The following is a 19,963-nucleotide window of genomic DNA, read 5'->3' as shown; positions in this document are numbered from 1 at the left end:
GAAAAATAATTTTTGACCAAAATCGTGAACATGCCCCTTTAATGGGTCTGGATTTTTGAACACAATTACCTCCATAGTCAGGCACTGTATGTTAGTGTTTGTTTTATATGACAGTATAGTTATTATGTATTACAGTCAAGAGCACTGGAATACAGTTTTGAGGTAGTTCTATCGGTCTCAAGTTAAGAGGTGATGTGAGAGGAATTAAAATGGTTTTATCTATTGAAGTAAGACCAAATATAAAAAAAAGTACATGTTTGACAGGTTTGTACAAATATTTTTCATTAAAACACACAACATTACAAATCATAATTACACTGCTATAATAATAAAATGAATACCATACATGAAATGATACAATATTTAACATTCAGAAACCTCAAAAATAAAGGTTTTTAGGATTGCTGTAAATGTGCTTGCATCTGTTTTACTCTGGCTTCATCCTCCGTTGATAGTTGTGTTAATTTTTTGCCTATTCTGTCATGGATTTCCATGTACTTGGCAACACATCTGTCTAAGCACACAGCCTCTCCTTTTGATAGTTCAGCCTCCTTGTACTTTGGAGGTATACACTTCTGTAAACAACAGGCTGTCATTCTACAATTGTGAAACATCAATATTAAAGTCATGTGTTGCTTCTGCTAATCCTCTTGCACATTTGGATAAAACAGATTGGAACATTTAAATTGTAATTGCATGGGATGTGTTTTTCTCTCCCCCCTCCCCCACCCCAAAAAATATATTTTTAAAATTGCCAAAATTTTATGTCAAATTAAGTGTCATCAAGCCCTCAACTTGATGTAAGATCTCCAACCTGGTTTATGCCATGAAAGATAAACAAAAGATGGCAATTAATATCTTTAATTTGGATTTTACGCCAAAATCAAAATTTATTTGCACTGTATGAGGAAAACCGCATATCTTAAATGGTGTTGAGAGAAAGAAAATTGAAGAGTTATAGTTAAGGGGATAACTGGAGGTTAATACCGAAGTAACTCTAAAAATTATATCGACTCATTGTATGGGGAACTCGAGGGAAATTGCAAAAAGTTAAGGCGGCGGGTAAGTGGAAATATTAAATGAACTTTACTACAACAATTGTACATAATAGCTTTCGTGCCTCGATCTTTGTAATCGTTAGATGATGACATGAGACAATATTCAATATCTGCTGCTGATGTCGCTCATTCAACCAACTGAAATAAAATAATCATATGTGACCCACTGCAGATATTTTGAAAGTACGTTCGCATAATATCAACTCCAAGTAAAAATTGTCTCATCATATAATCAGCAATTTGTCAAATTCGATCAAAGTGATTTAGTTTATATCATCCCATATTACTTTCCCATTTAGATTTCTTTGCTAAACTTGATGGGAACACCATAACAGCTTATGAAACCTGCAGATAAATTACCTGCAGTACATGGATAAATGTTTGTGTTGCAGGTTCCACACAGTTGTTTTATTAACGTATAAAACTTGATTAAAATACAAAACTTCATTACATAAATGTAAGCTTTTCTGAATATCTTGATCTCTATTTGTCATAATACATTTTTCTTTAAAAATGTATTTTCTCTACACAAACAAAAAGACTAACTGTAATGAAGTCAAGTAATGGTTTTCATTTAACAAGGCCGAGTACAAATTGAGTTCACATGTTTTCGTGCAGCGTTTCATTTGTATTGTGACGTCATCTTTTCGCGTGGTCGACACCATGGCAAGATAGTTTTAACTGCAAATATTCAGCGAAATTTTTTGAAAAAAGCTCGTTTGATGCGTAAAATTGATATTATATTGTGGAATAAACTAGATGTCTCAAAGTATATGCTATATTTGGGCTCAGGTCGAAAACGTGAAGAGGGTTCAGCACGCTTAGCCCTCTGTCACGTTTTCTTAACCTACCTAAATAGAGCTTAATTCATATATTTCAAGACAGTAACCATGTATTTTATATTAATGACCCTTAATATGTGATGTTATATATTTATTTATTATTCAAATATGTCTGAATATTTTAATAATACTTAAAAGATCACCATTTCTGCCTTTGTGAAATAAAAAATAGCCATTATCTGACAAATCTTGGGCATACAGAAAATAACTTTGATAAGACCCCTGGAACAAACCAGGAGGTAAAAGGGTTTTTTTTTATTTGACCATTGGATACCTTTAGGCATTAACTTTAATATGTAGAACAGAAAAAGAAATCTCTAGGGCAGAAGTTTTAAAAAAAAATGTAAAAAATGTGCAAAATTGATACATTTCGAGCAAAATCCCATAGGGTCCTATGTTAAAAATTAACAAACTTTGAGATGACCCCTTAAACAAATGGTGTGGTAAATGTGTTATTTTTTTTTTATCTTAAAATAATAATTATATCAGTAGAAATTCATGTGAAAAATTCCATTCAAAATTTAGGGCAGAACAAATCAGACCCGGCCTCGTTAAAAATTACTCATCAAACCAATAATATATTTTTCTTGTTGGCAGTTGATTATTCTCTTTTGAGAAGTGGACAGGCATAGTGGATGTAGGCTAGTGGATGTAGGCTATGCCTGTCCACTTCTCAAAAGAGAATAGGCAGTTGATCACATAAACAGCTGATAAAATTACATTATTATAGACGGGTTGATGTTTGACAACAATAACTACGGAAAAATCATAAGTGTACAATCTGCTAAGCTTCAAATTATATACGATTAAAGGCGTAAGTTTGGAATGATAAAGGTTGTGTCAATGCATGTGTATATGCAGTTCGAATTTACTCTTCAATTGGTAAATTACCAATTCATTAACAATGTATTACCAAATAAACTTACTTATTGTACATATCTGCTGTCATTTCAATTTCTAGATCAGTGAACAGCTTCATCTGTGCTTCGTTTACGGTTGTCATTTTGATTTAAATCGTGATACAAAAGTTAGGTTGATGAAACAATCACAGTGTCAAAATCACACGTGTTTATAACGGAACCGGAACTTGTAATTAATTTGTACATAATAGAGTTTTGTCATTCGTATAGTTCATAGACAACCTCATTGTGAAATTCTCCAAAAACATAACAGTCATAATTACAACGTGGATATATGAGTGACAGAGTAATGGAGCTCATTGTTTATGTATCATTTCTCTAACATAAATAAAAAAAAAATATGCCCCTTTATGTTTTTAGTATGAATGATTCTTGATCATGTTCACCAGCTAGATTTTTTGTTGTATAAATCACAATTCTGTTATTTAGTTTGATCAAAACAGACTCCAATGAAGTTATGGATTATTTATTTTTCATAAAGTTGATAAAACATTCCAATTTGATTCAAATTTGCCACCAAACATTTTTGTAGTAACAACGGAAGTGAATGGGTTAAATTTCTTTAGCAACCACTCAACAATATGGCGGCGAATGGTATATCGAAGAAACGTAGACATTAGAGATAGTAACTTGAAAGCTTAAAATGACACTGAATCCTTTAGCAAACCCAAAAGGGTTGAAACTAGTTTGTGAATTGTGCCAAAAACCAGCATATATACAGTGCACAAAATGTCGAGTCACATATTATTGGTAAGTGTATTTTTAATAAAAATTTTATGTGGTGTATTTGTACGATGTTCATGTTAATTAATAAACAGTTGCATACACAACCTTCTTTTTTATCTGATAATCCTGATACATGCAATTCCTACTATTCTGAATCATTTTTATTCGGGATTTTTTTTTTTTTTGATTTTGTGGTGAAAAACTAAAAAAAACATGGGTAAAGGAAGGGGGTTAAAAGGTTTACAGATGTGCTGAAACTTTCTGTGCATACATTATTTAGGTCTTAACTAAAAAAAAAAAACCTTTATTATTCATAGGGGTATACAGGCACAGTTAGCAGACGTACGCTCACAGTGTAGTAATTATAGCGTTTGGGATTAATCTGTCCAGTGCAAGTTATTGTGCTGTCACTTTTGGAAGATTTTAAATAAAAATGTACATACTTGTGGAATAATTACAATTGAAATCGATAAAAGGAAAAAATCCAAGATATCTTCATTGACATTTTTCACTCAGAAAAATTCACAGAATCAAAAACATATATCTTACAACATTGACATTTTCTTAAATTGAAAGTCACTCAGCTAGAATATCTCTCACATGATATTTTGGGACAGAGTATAGTCAACTTGTTATAATTATGTGATACATTGGAACCGAGTGGATAATTATATAGGTTATTTATTGCACCCTTGTAGTCAACCTCTATATTATAAGATAAAAAATTCAATATACGCATTACTCATTAAAGGTATTTGAACAAACTTACATTATCACTTTAAAAACTACAGCTGAACACTGCTGAATTATGTGTTTGAAGGCAATTTTAGAAAGTTCAAATAATTATCTTTTATATTCATACAAATTGAGGGAAACATTTAGATTAGGATATGGTTTTGTCTGCATGTCTAGATGTATGACTTTAACACAATCAACCTCCTTAATATGGGAAAAAATACTCAGTTGATCTAATAATACATGTACATGTATATACTTCCTAAATGTCATGATGTAAACACTGGGAGCTTTTTCATCTATTGTAGAATATGTAATAATCTGATAATTGTTTAACGTGTGATTTATATCCAATAATTTTGAATCTTTTTCAGTGGAGTTGAGCATCAAAAAGCTGATTGGATGGGAATACATGAAAAAATATGCCAGAGTTTAATTGCCTTGAGACAGGCAGCTCCATTCCTTCCTTCAGAGGAAGAGAGACAGAAGAGGGAAAAACAACTACTTAGTAAGAAGGTTAGTCATTTGTCTCACAGATGAGACTCTTTCTTTGTCTGTGTTTGGAATACCGGATATGTGCACTGCTAGTTTTTATATTCAGGTTCTTATATTTGCTAGAATAGAATATTATATTCCCTTTTTGTGTTTAACAATTTTGCATTTCCCTCAAATATGTCAGAATGTTAAAAAATACAACAGAATGAGTTTTTAAGGTGGCTCTCTAGACCTTGGAATAGTTTCTCAAATCAGCAGAAAATTACTTGATTATGATTGATAGCATGATATATAAGAAGAATATAAGTCAGTTAGCAGAAAAAATATGCAATTTTGGATAAAAATCATGCGTTTCAAAAATCTAATTCTGTTAATACATGTAAATATGAACAATAGCCCAAGGTGGATTCAAGCTCTTGATCAGCTATTACAAGCCAGATACATGTACTTTAACCACTAAACTATGATGTATTCAACCAAATAGATTCATACAAATATTTAATTAAATCGCCTTCTTGTGACGTAGTGTCATAAAAAGTGTAACTCTTGTTGCAGTGAGGTCTATGAATAGAAGCCTCTCTTATCTAATTGAAGAATTTTTATTAACATATCATATAGAGCTAGATGCACTGTTATTGTTACAGTTTGAACTAGTGAGAGCTCTATAAATATTCTTGCTGTTGTCTATGAATATCCTATTGAGTGTGTTGTTTGGTCTTTAGGAACACATGATTGTATTGACGAGAACTACTGGACAGAAGTTGCTGTTTGAGGGGCGCCATGAACAGGCAGTGCCAGCTGCCATGCAGTCTTTGAGGTTTGCCATTGATGTACATGGTTTGGCAAGCATTGAGCTGGTACCCTCCTACCTAATCCTTGGAGAAGCCAGCATAGGTATGAATGCAGAGTTGGTATGACTGGTTAACCAACTTGTATTACATTATCCTGATTTTTTCATATCAAAATGTTATCTTAAAAACTATCCGTTGACAAACAAAATAGAACTGGTTCAATTTTTCATGGAATAGGATTTATATATAATTAATACATTCATAATGTAACAGGTTTATCCGTTGATGTAAAGAAGAAATCAACACTCCTGTTAGGGTTCGAATAACGGGCTTTTATTATCATCACCAGTTATATAAATAGATTGATTTGACCCTGTAAAAACAATATAACAAGTATGAATATACGACATAAAACACATGAACTTCAAGTAATTACGTATTGATGTACAATCAATGTATTGAAGTAATTTAACTTTATAAAGGGAGATAACTCATATAAGTAAACTACAATTTACATAGTATCTCCTTTATATCAATTTACATGCATTTACATTTCAGTTATAAAACCATTGCTATAATTATGTAATGCATATAATACATTAATCTGATATTCCAAGCATATGAACATACACATACCATTCTATGGGAATAGGCCCCATGTACTAGTTGAACCAAGTTCAATCATGACTCAATGGTTGCAAGGTATATGTGCATTCTGTAATTAATTACACATCTATTACACTATCATAAAAGTAGTTTTGATTAAAACACATCTAGGGAGACTTCAGTTATAACTATTTTAACTTTAACTTATTATTTCAAAAGTCTCTCTCTCACTATTCATTCAATCAGAGAAAAGTGCAAAAGAATTATAAATATGATTAAATACTGATTTGACAATTAGTAGGAATATTATAAATGATATTAATATTAGTAATATTAGATTAACTTACCAAGAAGAGATGTAATTTGTCAAAAACGTCTGTACACCTTTATTACAGTCCGCTCTCTTCAAACTCTTGACAAAGATTAAACTAAAACCCAAAGAACTTTTGGAGGGAAATCGACCAACCAATAGACAAACAAGAAACAAACTAAAACACCAATGAGATTAAAAGACACAACTTAACTTTGACCAAAATATAATCACTGCCCTAAAGGCAACTCTGGACCTTTCTACAAATTAAGTTGTCATGAATGAATGCACACTAATGTATTTCAAGATCAATAAAATAATTATAGAATCCAATATATATGCATTCAAAAAAATCATGAAAATATCAAAATGAAATGATGCATATGTAATATACATGTACTTGTAATTAAATCATAAAATATGAGACTGCTACATTCTCCCCCTGGTGCAAGAATGGCGTCCGCGCCATTGACCAAACCTGAGAATGTAACTAACATAACTGGAGAAAAAAAAATGACAGCTTAAAAAAAAAATTAAAACACTACTTGCCTGTGATGATAGTTACCAGGGCTTTTGCAGAATCTTTATCAATTTTGTCGAATACTCCGGTTGTAGCAAGTGTTTGCAGGTAATTAGCTCTTTGAAGCCATTCCGGAGGCTGCACTTGCTGGGACATTACGTAATCTTTTGTCCACTTTGGCCTGACTCGGTTTCTTGATGACACTCTCTGTGTTGTCTTTGGGGGAATACAACTAATATGCCAAAATATCAGTATTATTGCTCTACTCTACTGCTAACAGTAAACTACTAATTATGTTGCATTAATTAATAAAGTGTTTTGACATAGACCATCCAAATCAGTGTCTCACTTAATGCCATTACATGTATCTCTATTCAGGACTTGGTCGATTGAATCAAGCGGAAGAATATCTAGCACAAGCCCAGTGGACAGTCCTTAAAACACCAGAATGTTCAAATGCAATAAAATCCAAATTGTACAGAAATTTAGGACTATTGTATGCTGCCAAAGGAGAATATGACGAAGCCCTGAGACAGTTGGCTGATGATGTAAGTTGTTAAATCTGTTCTATCATCAATGTGTACATATTTTACACTGGAAAAGAATGTTGCAGGGGAGATCAAATTTATCATAATTTATGTCTAGTCTTTAGTTTCATGCAATATTGCTTTATTCATTTAAGGTGATTTAACCATGCATCGGACATATACCTTGGATCGGACAACTTTGGTTTTAAATATACAAATAAATGTGCATGCGCTCATGTGTTGTTTCGTATATTCCTGAATTAGATCTAATGAACTTTATCATTATTAAGAATTTGACTGTCACATTGTCAAAGAAATAGCAATATAGGTGTCATAAAATGACGTCAAATATGGCATCATTGAAAATTTAGTAACGAAGATTTTAAGCTAAAGCATTATTTGAATGTTGTGCATTTGATTGTGAGTTAGTGAAAATGCACTCTCTGTGTAAAATAATTAAAAAGAAGTAAGTTTTGAAACAAAATATGATTAAAATAAGTCCAAGAAATTTGAACAATAATTGCCAAGGTCATTTTTGCTCTATATGTTCAATTCACCATGGATCGGACATAAATTAATCATGCATCGGACAGTTTTTATAGTGCATGATTTCTTCTAATAATAAGGAGATTATGTACCCATTCCTTGTGATACACTTTAAATGTGAAGTAAAATAAAAATTGAAAAAATAGTTGATACAAACATTTTCCTCAGACCACTTAAAATCCGAGTTTTATAGACACAGCCTATTTAGTCCAAAGTTACTGTAGGAGCTGGCATGATAAAGAACCCCTCATGATGAATATTCCTTTCTTTTTTTTTAAACAGAAACACTAGTCGAAATTCCTATGTGCGGATTTAAGGATTTACATTGAATAAATTTATTTTTCCGAACCTTTATATTTTTGCATTAAAACCAGAAAATGTTATTTTTAATCTCTACTGTATAGCTGTCCGATGCTTGGTAAATATTGTCCGATCCATGGAGAAATAGTTCAAAACATCATAAACTTGCTTTATTTTCTACATTTATAACAATTTCATAATTTTTTCTCCAATAATTCAGCAAGGGGAAAACCTGTAACTTTCAAAACAAGTTTTACTTGTATTTGGACGATATTTGATGCGTGAACAAAGGGAAAAATCCAAAGGTGTCCGATGCATGGTGAAATCACCCTATGTGAAAATCAATCAAAATGCAAAGATTTCATATCCCCGTGATATAAACCAGCAATGAATATTGTCAAAACATAGCTTAATAATGTTCATTCCCTGATTTAAGATAAAAAAAACAAATATTCAATTCTGAGGTCGAGTTAATTGGGAAAAAAAGCAACAAGACTTGTTTCCATTAGTACATGTACATTTATTTAAAAGCTGCTTTTTACTGACTCCCTCTCCTATATAGTGGGCTTCATTTTTGTACTAATCAGACCTTAATTTCTTGTAAAATGATGCCCTTGTTCAATTTTAGCCTAAATTTACGACAAATTTAGTCAAAGATTTCTAAGCAACTTTTAATCACAGATTCTTGAAATTTTAACACTCTCCTTGTTAGGCAAGCCATATAGTGGGATTTATTTTTGAACAAATTTGATGTCAACTTCCTGTTGAATTTCAACTTTCATCTACTTATATACTTACATCAGAGCAGGGGTATCACTATAGTGAGCATTGGCTCACAGATATCCTGTTTGACTTATTAGGAACAAATTATACAATGTTTTCAAACTACCAAAGTCTGCTCATAATGATTTATTATTCACTGGTAATGTTTTTTTTTTATGTAGATCTACCATTCCTCTGAAGAATTTGGCACTGGAGACATCAGAACCTCCGGAGGTTACTTTCACATGGCCAATGTTTTCTTTCGTCAAGGACGCATGGATGTTGCAGATTCTTTATACAGTGAAGTATGTTAAATTCATTGCTATTTATACATTTGAAATCATCTTTTGCGTGGTGATTTAGTTTTTAAGGATTTAAAAAAAACCACATAATTGTGTATGTATTGTCAAATTTCTCTTTCTTTCCCCCAAAGGTCTCAAACATTTGGTACAATCACTTACTAAGAATTGTCCAATTAAGAACTAAAACTCCGGCAACCCAGCAAGGCATTGGACCCTTAATTCCTGAACAGCTAGAGGAGGAAGACTCACTAGGTATTGTAGAATGGTCTTCTTGGCACAAATCTGTCACTATTAATGTGTATGCTACATGTATGTTCATATCTAAAACTTCGAAACTCTGACATACATGTACTAGTAAATGTACTTCAGTTAGTGGTGTAATTATAGATAAAAAGCGAAACCAAGAATATGATTAATAAATACACATGTAAATCTAAGCTTCGGAATAATAAGCTCAAACAAGAGTTACTCCCCTTGAACACACTTTTTAACTTTAACAAAGTTCATTGACATCAATTTACCCCTGTTCCCCTCTTGGTACATATATTTTATATAATTATATACAATTATGTATACAATTTAACTTTTACTCTAAAAATTACTTATAAATTTATTAGCTTTATGCCTTATGAATAGCTTTAATAAAATAAAATCCAAATATTTCATATCAATTTATTTTTTTTCACAGATGAAGCTCAAGAGGCAGAGGCCATACAGGTGCTAAATGCAATATATGATATGAGGGAACATCAGTCCAACCGAAAACCCCAAGACCTGGCCCTGGTCTGCCATGCACTGGCCATGCTCTACTTTATACTCTATGACATACAAAAGGTATTTGTTAACCAATCAGCTACCTGTCTCAACAGTTTTTCAAGGTCAGGGCTTGGTATCCCTGTAAAAGGACCCATTTCCAATTTAAAATTGACTATCCCCCCCCCCCCAAAAAAAAAATCTTATTGAAGAAATTCCTAAAATAGTAGTGTCAAATTTTGTTAAAAAATATAGAAGTTATGATGCAGATTTTGTATCTATGTTGAGTGAGACACCCATATATATGTCAATAAAAAATCTGAGTGCTCTGTTAACTGTGGTTTATGATGATGATAACAATTATAACACATGATTACACCTGTAATATGAAAATGAAAACCAATAAATCTGTACAGAATTTTGTTTGTAATATTTTAAACTATTTTAAGTAATTTGTTGACAAAATATCCCCAATTGAAAGGGTACAGGACCCTGTATCACAAAGGTTTTATTATCTGCTAGATTTTAACACTTTCTGCAAACATGTTAAAGGTTGATGTGATTTTGAAATTGAAATAAAATTAGTTTTTTCTTTTTGTTTTTCTAGGCAAAAGAATTTGGTCGTAAGGCAGTTGTTGCAAGTGAAGGAGATCCAAATGACAATTTGTCTCGATCCGTGGTGGAATTTATGAAGATCCTCGAAACTCAGAGGGTTCCCAACTAACTGTGATTTTTCTCTCTGTTTGAACATATATCTTATGAATTTTACATGAACATGTATTTGTTGTACTACCTGTATGATAATTAAATCATAATTTGAACTTGAAAATTTTTACATATTAAAATGTTCACAATACATGTACCACTTAATTATTTCATCTTAAACTTTACCTAAGTTCTTACTGTTTTACCCAGTTTCCAAGATTTTTATTTTGAGAACAATAATGGTATTGCCTTCACCATAAGTTATTTAAAGAAATACAAGCATATATTTCAGGTTGAAAAAGAGGTCTTAGTATTTCTGTTTAAAACAGATCTTATGCCAATAATCTTAACACCGGTATCCCTGATCTAGATACTAGTATAGCTACAGAGTTTACACAAGTGTAACATTAGAAATGTTTTCCAGTTTTTAAAGCATAAGCTGTCCAACACAGTTTATATGAGTGTTAATTTCCAGTTGGAATTTATTCCTTGATTGAAAAAAAGGCCCATGGGCTACATCACTCACCTGAACAACAACAGCCATATTGATCAAAAAAGCTTTATAGCATCAAATACAAATAAAGCTAGACAACTGAGTAGAGTAAATCATGTTTAAAAAAAATTCACAAAATTTTCTTCAAGTTTTATGTACACATCAAGCTCATTTTGTTGTTTCAGTTTTTGGTAAGATTTTATCTTTATTGATTCCTATAAAAAAAAATTAACCCCCTATTGTGGTCCCACCATGCCCCTAGGGATCATGATATGAATAACTTGAATCTATCCTATTTGAATAAAGAAGCTCACTCCAGCCTTCAGCTTTATAGGTGAACTAAAAAATCATTTACTCCGCTTATCAATATTGCACTGTGGCAGCATTTGATCAAATGAGGAGGTTCCTACAAACATTTTTCTATTATTCCTTCATAGAACAGAAATGCAACAAATTTCATCAACAGGTACCAGGTCTAAACCTGTCCCAAGGCCTTGAAAATTTAGATGAGCTTTGCGTTCTTCTTGTAAATGAAGGATGAAAAGTGAGTTCCTCCAAATTTTCATGACCTTGGAAATGAAAAAAACAAATAAACAGCCAACTCCATACAACAAAACATCTTTTGAAAACAAGTGAAAAGCTGTCAATGTGACAGCAAACCGGGTTTTCTTTTATGTGAACTGTATCCATAATCCATCTCAACCCGTATCCAGTGAAATGGATAAGGTGAAAGGGTACCCTATATGCCACACTACCCATAGTCCTCTGCGTCTCCGAACTCTGGCGGAAGTTTGCCTATATGCAATATTTTGCCAAAAAATGACTAAGTTCAAAAGCTGGTATTTTTTTCATAAATTATTGGAAATCTAAATCCTAGCAATATGCACACCTCTGATATATGTACAATTGATCTGCAAAAGAACAAATTCCTATCTTGAAAACTGTAGGAGGAGTTATCCATACAATGAGGGTACCCTATATGCAATTTTTTGCCAAAAAATGACTAAGTTCAAAAGCTGGTATTTTTTTCATAAATAATCAGAAATCAAAATCCTAGCAATATGCACACCTCTGATATACGTACAATTGATCTGCAAAAGAACAAATTCCTATCTTGAAAACTGTAGGAGGAGTTATCCGTACAATGAGGGTACCCTTTTGGCAGCCGCCCGCCCGCCATTTTCACCATTTTAATAACCGGATTTTTCTGTTGGAAAACCCGGTTAATGATAAATAAGGTTCCGCTCTGTAAGGGAACTTTTTGTGATCAGTCTGTCTGATCAATAGTTAGGAGTACATTTTCCCTCTCCTTGGCCCAGTCTGGCTCATACTTCTGTGTCTTTGGGTAAAGGGTGTGCAGTGACCTTGAATCAAGTTCTAGGTCAAAGGTCATATCAAACTCCAACAAAATCTTTGTTCAGAACACATATAATTTGTGCTCAAATTAAACCTATAGGATTTCTGTAGGTAAGGGATGAGCAATGAGTTTGTATTAAATTGCAATGCCTTAAGGTCAAAGAAAATTCCTTCAAAATGCTCATCCCATTGTCCTTTTTATAAGTGTGGCCCTTTTAGATGGTCACCTCTCAACGGTGTCCTGTTATGGCTGGTCAATAACTAATACTATGGTAAAAAAACGAAGGAAAATGTTTTGAATTTTACAAAATTTATTTATTGAATTCTTAATCCAAGTAACTAAATACCACAAAGAAATGGTTTCCTTTTATGACATTCTCAATTCAAACATCAACAAACATTACATTCACTCAGACTGAATTTTTTTAAAACAAGACACTTTATTTATCCACTACACCCTTGCAAAGACAAAGAAATAAGAGAAAAAAAATCTTATTCCAATAGAAGGTACAGTTTTTCATATTTTGCCCTGTTTTAAAGTCATATTCAAAAATAAAAAATCTATGAATAGCATCAGACTTTCATAGAAGTAATTGCAACATCATAAAAAAAGGTGATTTTCCTGCATTTTTTGTAAAACTTAGGAAGACATCATTTTCAGTAGTTTTTTTTAATAAGAAATTTATGTCTTTAGAATGAAATTTCAATTTTACTATGCAATTTCACATTAAATATATTAATTTTGTTGATGATTTTTTCATCATTTTTACAAGATCTAAGGAATATGACATATTGTTAAATTCATCATTTACTTCTGGAAACAGATTGAAAGTACACAACATGTTACATGTACCGGTACTTTTCACATACATGTTTTCAAGAATGTAAAAACTTACGAATTTTTCAATTTTAGGGCGTATCTTTAAAGAAACTGTACCTTCTTTTTCAATGGAATAGAAAAAAATATATATAAGTGATATTGGGTAACAAGATAAAATCCACAATAATGTACTTTTACAGTCTCAAACAAAAAAGTGCCTTAATGTGTTCTTTACAAACTGTATATTCAAACTCTTTTTTTTCCAAGATGCTTTCCTTTTTACAATACCTAAATATGTTAAGCATTTACCGGTAGAACTGTATGATTTTGGGTTGGATAAAAACATATTCACAAATAATTCCATTAGACTAATCAAATGTTTAAAAAAAAATAAAACCTTTTTCAAATATGACAGAAAATTAAATGCCCTGATCTCTTTTTGTAGCACATAAACCCATGCAGTGCTTTTTACATTCTGTAATGTGTCCATTCTCATGCTTCAATACAATACAAGTATCAAAAATAATTTACAGTAAGAATATCATATTTATTTCTTAATCAATCGAGATATATTTTATCAATTTTAAATCGAATATAAAATCTAAAATGCCTTCCCCAAATCTGATGTATTTATGACTATAATATAAATATTTTTTATTCACATGTCTATAAATAATGTACTCTATAGAGTGCAGAAGGTATATATACATCTATGCATCAAAAAACAATATTTTAACCCGCAAATAGCAAACCTTTACACTAACAAGTTGCTAACATATTCTGGTGTCATTTCATGCAATGTGCATCTAAAAGTCAAGATCTACTTTTATACTGAAGTAATTTAAATGACACAATGAGCCGCATGCCACAAATCAACTTACATGTCTTATTTTCTTTAATTCTCACAAAATTTTCAAGTCATTCTTAGATATTGAATATATATAATACTTTGCATTAAAACTTGTCATCTTTGTTTGCAACATATGCCTATTTCATATTTTTGAAAAATGAAGAATGTTGAAAACTATGACTGTATATAAATAACAATACAAAGAAACAATTTCAAATGGTCTTAATCAACTCCATTATGTCTCAGTCTATTGTATTTGCATGTTTTTATTCATTTTTGAAATGCTTTAAAGAGTTAAGAAGAAAAAGAAAATAATGCCAGAAGTATGGACCCACTTTTTGATCAGGCAGTATTATTTGAGATTGATATAAATGCTATAGTTGAATGATTTATAAATCACTTTTCATAAATGTACATAAAAAATTACAACATATATTTAACTAAAATGTACTGTAAATTGAATTGTGACAATGTCCATATCCTCTAATCTCTCTCCATTTTCAATGAATAAGATCTTTCAACAAATATGTTAACGGTTGGCGAGACAAAGGTCTTTTCAAAATGGTGGCTTCTTTGTTCTAGTCTTAACTTTGATTCACAGAAGACAGAGACAAAATTGTTTTGCACTGCAGACATATACTTTACAAAATCTCAATGGAAAACACAATCTCTATGGAAATATCCAAGTACACTCTTGTCATGATGTACGTAGCTCAGATGTTTACGTTTATGGGCTAATCATTTCATCATCCTGGTAAAGGATAGACTTTGAAGAAGTAACTTTGTTCTCCTTCTGACTACTTGAACTCGTGCTGAGACAATGATACCGCAATATCTCTTCCTGGTAATGGTTTGTCGTATCCATCTTTTCCATTCAACCAATATGTTTTCATGATTCCTTTTCCCTGTAATTAAATATTTGACAAAATTATCTAGGAATCAATGAATACTCAATGGTCATTATGCCTAAAATGCAGCAATCAAGGGAATTAAATACTGTGCACTCAAGACCATGTCTATAGTCTGTAATCGACAGATAGTTTTAATTACCAGTACATGTAATTCATGAAATAAAACAAAATTAATTAAAAGTCTTAAACTGAATTGTTGGCACTAAAAATTTGTTCAAAGAGAAATACCAATTTCTAGCATCATTTCATTTTGAAAATGCTCCTGCAGCTTTTTACTATGAGATTGATTATGGTAATCTGTATGTGTAGACATATTTTCATGGGAAGTAAATCTGGCAAACTGGGCAAATCATTTGACAAACCCTTCATATAGTCCTAACAATATACCAATTATCTATTGTCCATCTTTTGGATTTGATTTATAGACATTGAATACTTTGTAAACCACTGCTGCAGATCATACCTTGACTTCTCTTTCCCCTCTACACTCTAGATGGTAGCCTCCCAACTCTTCCAGTATCTTTGCAGTACTTTCACTCATATGAGCTCTTAGAGCTATTGAAATGTAGTACACAAAAAAAGAACAATTAAAAAGAGCCCAACATTCCTTCCATATCAATGATTTTTCAAGGATTTGCTTCGATTTGCAGAAATTAATACATGTTCATATTCAAAATATTCAGTTCTTTATAAACAAGATTTTCAAAATTAAGGTGGGTCACGGGTTTGCTTTTGTCGTCAAATTCTGTACTCAATTTAGACAACTCTACTGGCTGTTTTGTGCACATTTGTTTATGACGTCATAAAGGAGACATCTCAAGGTTTCCCGCTTCACATTTTCTGATGTCAAATTCTCTTGGTTATAATAAAGTAATCTGATTTAGGTCTATAGTGTAAATACTAAAGTAGTAATTCATACCAAGTCTTACTTTTCATGTAAGAATCGTAAGTTGGAAATGCAGATTGGAAGCAATACATCATTACTACGTAGATTATTAGCAAGAATTGGAGCGTTACTTTTTAACTCTATGTGAAATTGTTCATAGAGTTAAAAAGTAGTGGAAATTGGGAACTTACATAAAAATTTGGTACCACCCTTTCCTCTAAATTTTAGATATACATGTAAAAAATACTATGCTCTGCATTCTCTAATTTAGAATAAGTGGGCTTTTTTAATTTTTTTTAAAAAAGTCTTTATAATACAAAAGTAAAATTCAGAATTATTGTTTTTTACAGGCCAATGCTAACCGGGGGTACACGGGAGGCCTTATAATTTCGAATTCATAATAAAAATATGCTTTTTTATCCCCGCATTATTTTCATACTCTCCAAAATTGCTTTTTCAGAAATGTTAGCTTCTAGTTAGCTTCTAGTTTAAACTTAAGAAGTCTAAATTTGATTTTTAAATGATGTTATCACTAAATAAGTGGAACGGGTTAAAAATAAATGATGTCGTACTTACGAGAATTTTCAATAAATTATCAAAAATGAAGATAAAATAGCAAAAAATCTAGCAAGAACACATATAATTTTTTTTTTTACATAAAATTATTTTAAATCACTTTTTCTTTACGCACAGAAACAGTTGATAAATTTATCTAAACTAATTAAAAGTTACTTGCAATTTCTCAAAATAACTCCATCTCCAAAAATGCTCATTTTCCTATGTATTCATTACAAAAGCGTCAAAACAGCACCAACATACATGCCAACTTTTGAAAATCTCCATGGGGGATTTTACGCGCGACGACATTTTCCTAGAAGGAAATTTCGCGGCATTTTGTCGTGTAATTGCTTTGTATACTATAAACAATTGAATTCTTAGAAATTCATCTGTTTCTTTATCTATTTATCATTCATTATCCTAATGTGTTTATCAAACAATCTCCTCTTTCAAATGAAATCATAAATAAAGTACATAACTTTATTTTCATATATTAAATCAATCTTTATTAAATCAATCTTTAAAATCTCAACAAACAATAAATAGTATGGTATATAGCAGTTCAAAAAGCACTAAATTCTGTAACGCAGTTGGCAAACAGGACCTCTGCTCTTGTGACATCTACAAAATAAAATGAATAATTAATTAAATTAGATATTAAAAAGCATTTATGGGTCAAGTTACTACAAAAAGTGAAAGAAAGTTTTTATAATTGTTTCCTGGCTTAAAATTCTTTAGAGATATTATATACTAGCTTATTAAAATAATTTAGTTACCTTTATCTTGCTCCAATTTTGATTTCACAAAGAAGTTGGTAGCAGCATGTGGCTTGATGGATGGCTGTTTTCGTGTTCTTTATAACATCATTCATTCCACCATGGTCTACCCTAAAATCCCTCAAAATAAAAAAAAAAATTGTTACTCATACAGTTTAACATATCTATTCTTCTTGTAGATAATTTATTATAGCTGTCAATCTCTCCTTGTGTCATGTGTACACGATAGAATGAACCCTGTCAATAAATATATTCAGTTGTACTAAATATAAGCTAAACATACCTATTGCACGGCAATATACATGGTTGTCATCCAATTACGATCCCGATAGTCATCCCGAAAATCGGGAACCTTCCTCCCGATATCGGGATGAAAGTTTCGTTTTCTTTGGTGGTGTAACCCCATTCTTGTCGAAGTTTGTGTAAAAAGTGTGGCATTTTGCTATCCATCCCGATACTTCCCGATTAATTACTATCAAAACATGCTCCTCAATAGGTTTGCAAACACCCAGACACAGGTAGTGTACAGGTAATTACACCAATTCACACATCCCGATATACACACACGCGATACAGGTAAACAGCAATGGCGGTCATAATCCCGCTTTTTGATTGGTTAGCGTAGACAAGCAGCGCGGGATTTGAAATTTTAGATGAAAATCGGGACTTATTGTCGTAAAACGGGTTGGATTTTTTGAGAATCGGGATTTCGGGGTATTTTGACAATCCCGATCGGGATATCGGGATTTGTATTTTTGACGACGTGAAATCGGGAGAATCCCGCAAAAATCGGGATAGTTGGCATGTATGCACCAACAACAATACCAAGTTCAAGGCGGTATTGCATAAAATTTGATAAATATTTTACATAATGAACTGTAAATCCTACAGAACGATTTGACAAATTTTCAGGGTAGGTTTTCTCGTGAGATTTTTTATGGGGTAAACCCACGACCCACCTTAAAAGCATTGACTGACCTACTGAACTGGACTCCATTCTGGATGCAGTGTTCACAGTGTCTCCAAACAGACAATACCTCGGCATTTTCAATCCAACAACTCCCGATACACATGGTCCTACAATACACAGCAATTCAAAACAGTTCAAGCAATATCTATATATAAATTAATACAAAACAAATGATTTGATTTTTCTATAATATTAAACTTGTGAAAACTTCATTATGCTTAAGATTCTTTACAATTTTACACCACAAAATAATGCAGTAAACGAACCCGAGTGCATTCCACAACGGAGTTGAAGGAATTTCTCTGGCATGTGTCTGATCTTAAATGTCAGCACAGAAGACAGCAGTTCCAGGGACATAGTAGCTATCTCCCCTGCATGGAGATTGCCATTCCTGATGGGCAATCCACTCACAACCATATCTAAGGATTAATAAAATCTAATTATTATTATCTTATTTAACAGTTCTAATTTGTATTTTAAAAAAAAAAACCTTAGTCTTCATGCATAATGAAGTAGAGCATAATGCTTGATTACCGGTATACATTTGAGAACTAACAGGCGATAGTATTGTACAATTTTACTGTTTTAATGGTAAAGACCTCGTATTGCTACGTTGTTAGAATTTGTGTCCTAACCATTTGTGTATTATATATACAATAAAATATGTTCAAATCAAATCAAATCCAAAACTTGTTCTCTAACTCACAAGCATCTCCAATTGTCTCCACTTTGTATACATCATAGTGATCTAAAATGGCATCAAAGCATGTGTAGAGGTCATTGAGCAGTGTTACTACTTGGAATGGAGTACTGTCTCTGGCAATGGCTGTAAATCCTACCAAGTCACTGCAAGTTTGAATAGCAAAAGTTTTGATAGCAAAGAAGTAAGTACTGGTAACATCAAACAACATTCATTTAACAGTTTAGACCAGTGCTACATAGGTCATTTTGATAATGCTTAAAAATGTGATTTGCATGTACCTGGTAAAAGGTGCAATTTTTTTTGGCAAACAAAATTTTATAGTGAATTTTGCTCCAAATGAAATGAATAAATAGTTAAGTTTTACAAAATTTTATTTTACCTAAAATAGATTGTGACACATTCAAATGCTTCAGGCTCCACAGTTTTACCATGCTTTAAATCTTCTGCAACTTTCTTTGGCAACATTTGACTAATAAGTTCTTCTGTTCTTGCTTTTTCTGCTACAAGTTCCCTTGTTCTATCAGATACTATGGCTTCTAAATTACTGGAGTACTTCTCCAGCTGCAAAATTAATCAATGTATCTCAAATTCATAATAAATATCTCTAAGTAAAATAATTGCATTAAAACATTTGGGCATCTTTTTATGCATATACACATTGAGATGGGGCTGAGTGTTCAACAAATTACCCATCAGATTAACCTTGAATTTTTGGCCCAAACTACATTGTTTAGTGAAGAAA

The 19,963-nt window shown here is 31.9% G+C and overlaps 3 protein-coding genes and 1 long non-coding RNA gene across 5 annotated transcripts in view; 1 reads left to right on the top strand and 3 right to left on the bottom strand.

Moving 5' to 3' along the window:
- Window positions 1–256: 256 nt before the first annotated feature.
- Window positions 257–2,988, bottom strand: LOC105333267 (mitochondrial import inner membrane translocase subunit Tim10-B). Its single transcript, XM_011436170.4, has 2 exons — window positions 2,827–2,988; window positions 257–597 (listed from the first exon to the last, which is right to left on the bottom strand). The coding sequence occupies exons 1-2, from the start codon at window positions 2,901–2,903 to the stop codon at window positions 396–398; spliced, it is 279 nt and encodes a 92-aa protein (XP_011434472.1). The 5' UTR covers window positions 2,904–2,988; the 3' UTR covers window positions 257–395.
- Window positions 2,989–3,378: 390 nt separating this feature from the next.
- LOC105333266 (zinc finger MYND domain-containing protein 12) lies at window positions 3,379–11,051 on the top strand. Its single transcript, XM_011436169.4, has 8 exons — window positions 3,379–3,570; window positions 4,656–4,797; window positions 5,499–5,670; window positions 7,382–7,551; window positions 9,321–9,443; window positions 9,572–9,692; window positions 10,129–10,274; window positions 10,801–11,051. Exons 1-8 carry the CDS (start codon window positions 3,464–3,466, stop codon window positions 10,915–10,917), a joined length of 1,098 nt encoding a protein of 365 aa, XP_011434471.1. The 5' UTR covers window positions 3,379–3,463; the 3' UTR covers window positions 10,918–11,051.
- A 1,989-nt stretch (window positions 11,052–13,040) lies between these two features.
- Window positions 13,041–19,963, bottom strand: part of LOC105333265 (uncharacterized) — a 32,916-nt gene continuing 25,993 nt past the window's right edge. Inside the window, exons 30-35 of the mRNA XM_034443022.2 lie at window positions 19,601–19,782; window positions 19,225–19,364; window positions 18,785–18,937; window positions 18,527–18,625; window positions 15,792–15,883; window positions 13,041–15,322 (exon numbers count right to left, since the gene is read on the bottom strand). Of these exons, the coding sequence (XP_034298913.2) occupies window positions 15,215–15,322; window positions 15,792–15,883; window positions 18,527–18,625; window positions 18,785–18,937; window positions 19,225–19,364; window positions 19,601–19,782 (774 nt within the window). The 3' untranslated portion in view covers window positions 13,041–15,214. The remainder of the gene's footprint in view (window positions 15,323–15,791; window positions 15,884–18,526; window positions 18,626–18,784; window positions 18,938–19,224; window positions 19,365–19,600; window positions 19,783–19,963) is intronic.
- LOC105331033 (uncharacterized) lies at window positions 17,197–18,366 on the bottom strand. Of its 2 annotated transcripts, none has more exons than XR_010712244.1 (3): window positions 17,832–18,366; window positions 17,549–17,668; window positions 17,197–17,393 (listed from the first exon to the last, which is right to left on the bottom strand). It is a non-coding gene; the product is annotated as an uncharacterized lncRNA (long non-coding RNA). The 2 variants fall into 2 exon arrangements; XR_010712243.1 differs by having other exon boundaries at window positions 17,549–17,659.

Source organism: Magallana gigas, chromosome 3, assembly GCF_963853765.1.
Source record: "Magallana gigas chromosome 3, xbMagGiga1.1, whole genome shotgun sequence".
In the NCBI taxonomy this organism is placed as follows: Eukaryota; Metazoa; Mollusca; class Bivalvia; order Ostreida; family Ostreidae; genus Magallana; species Magallana gigas.
The sequence above is the reverse complement of the archived record's forward strand: the minus strand, read 5'-3'. Positions and strand labels throughout refer to the sequence as shown.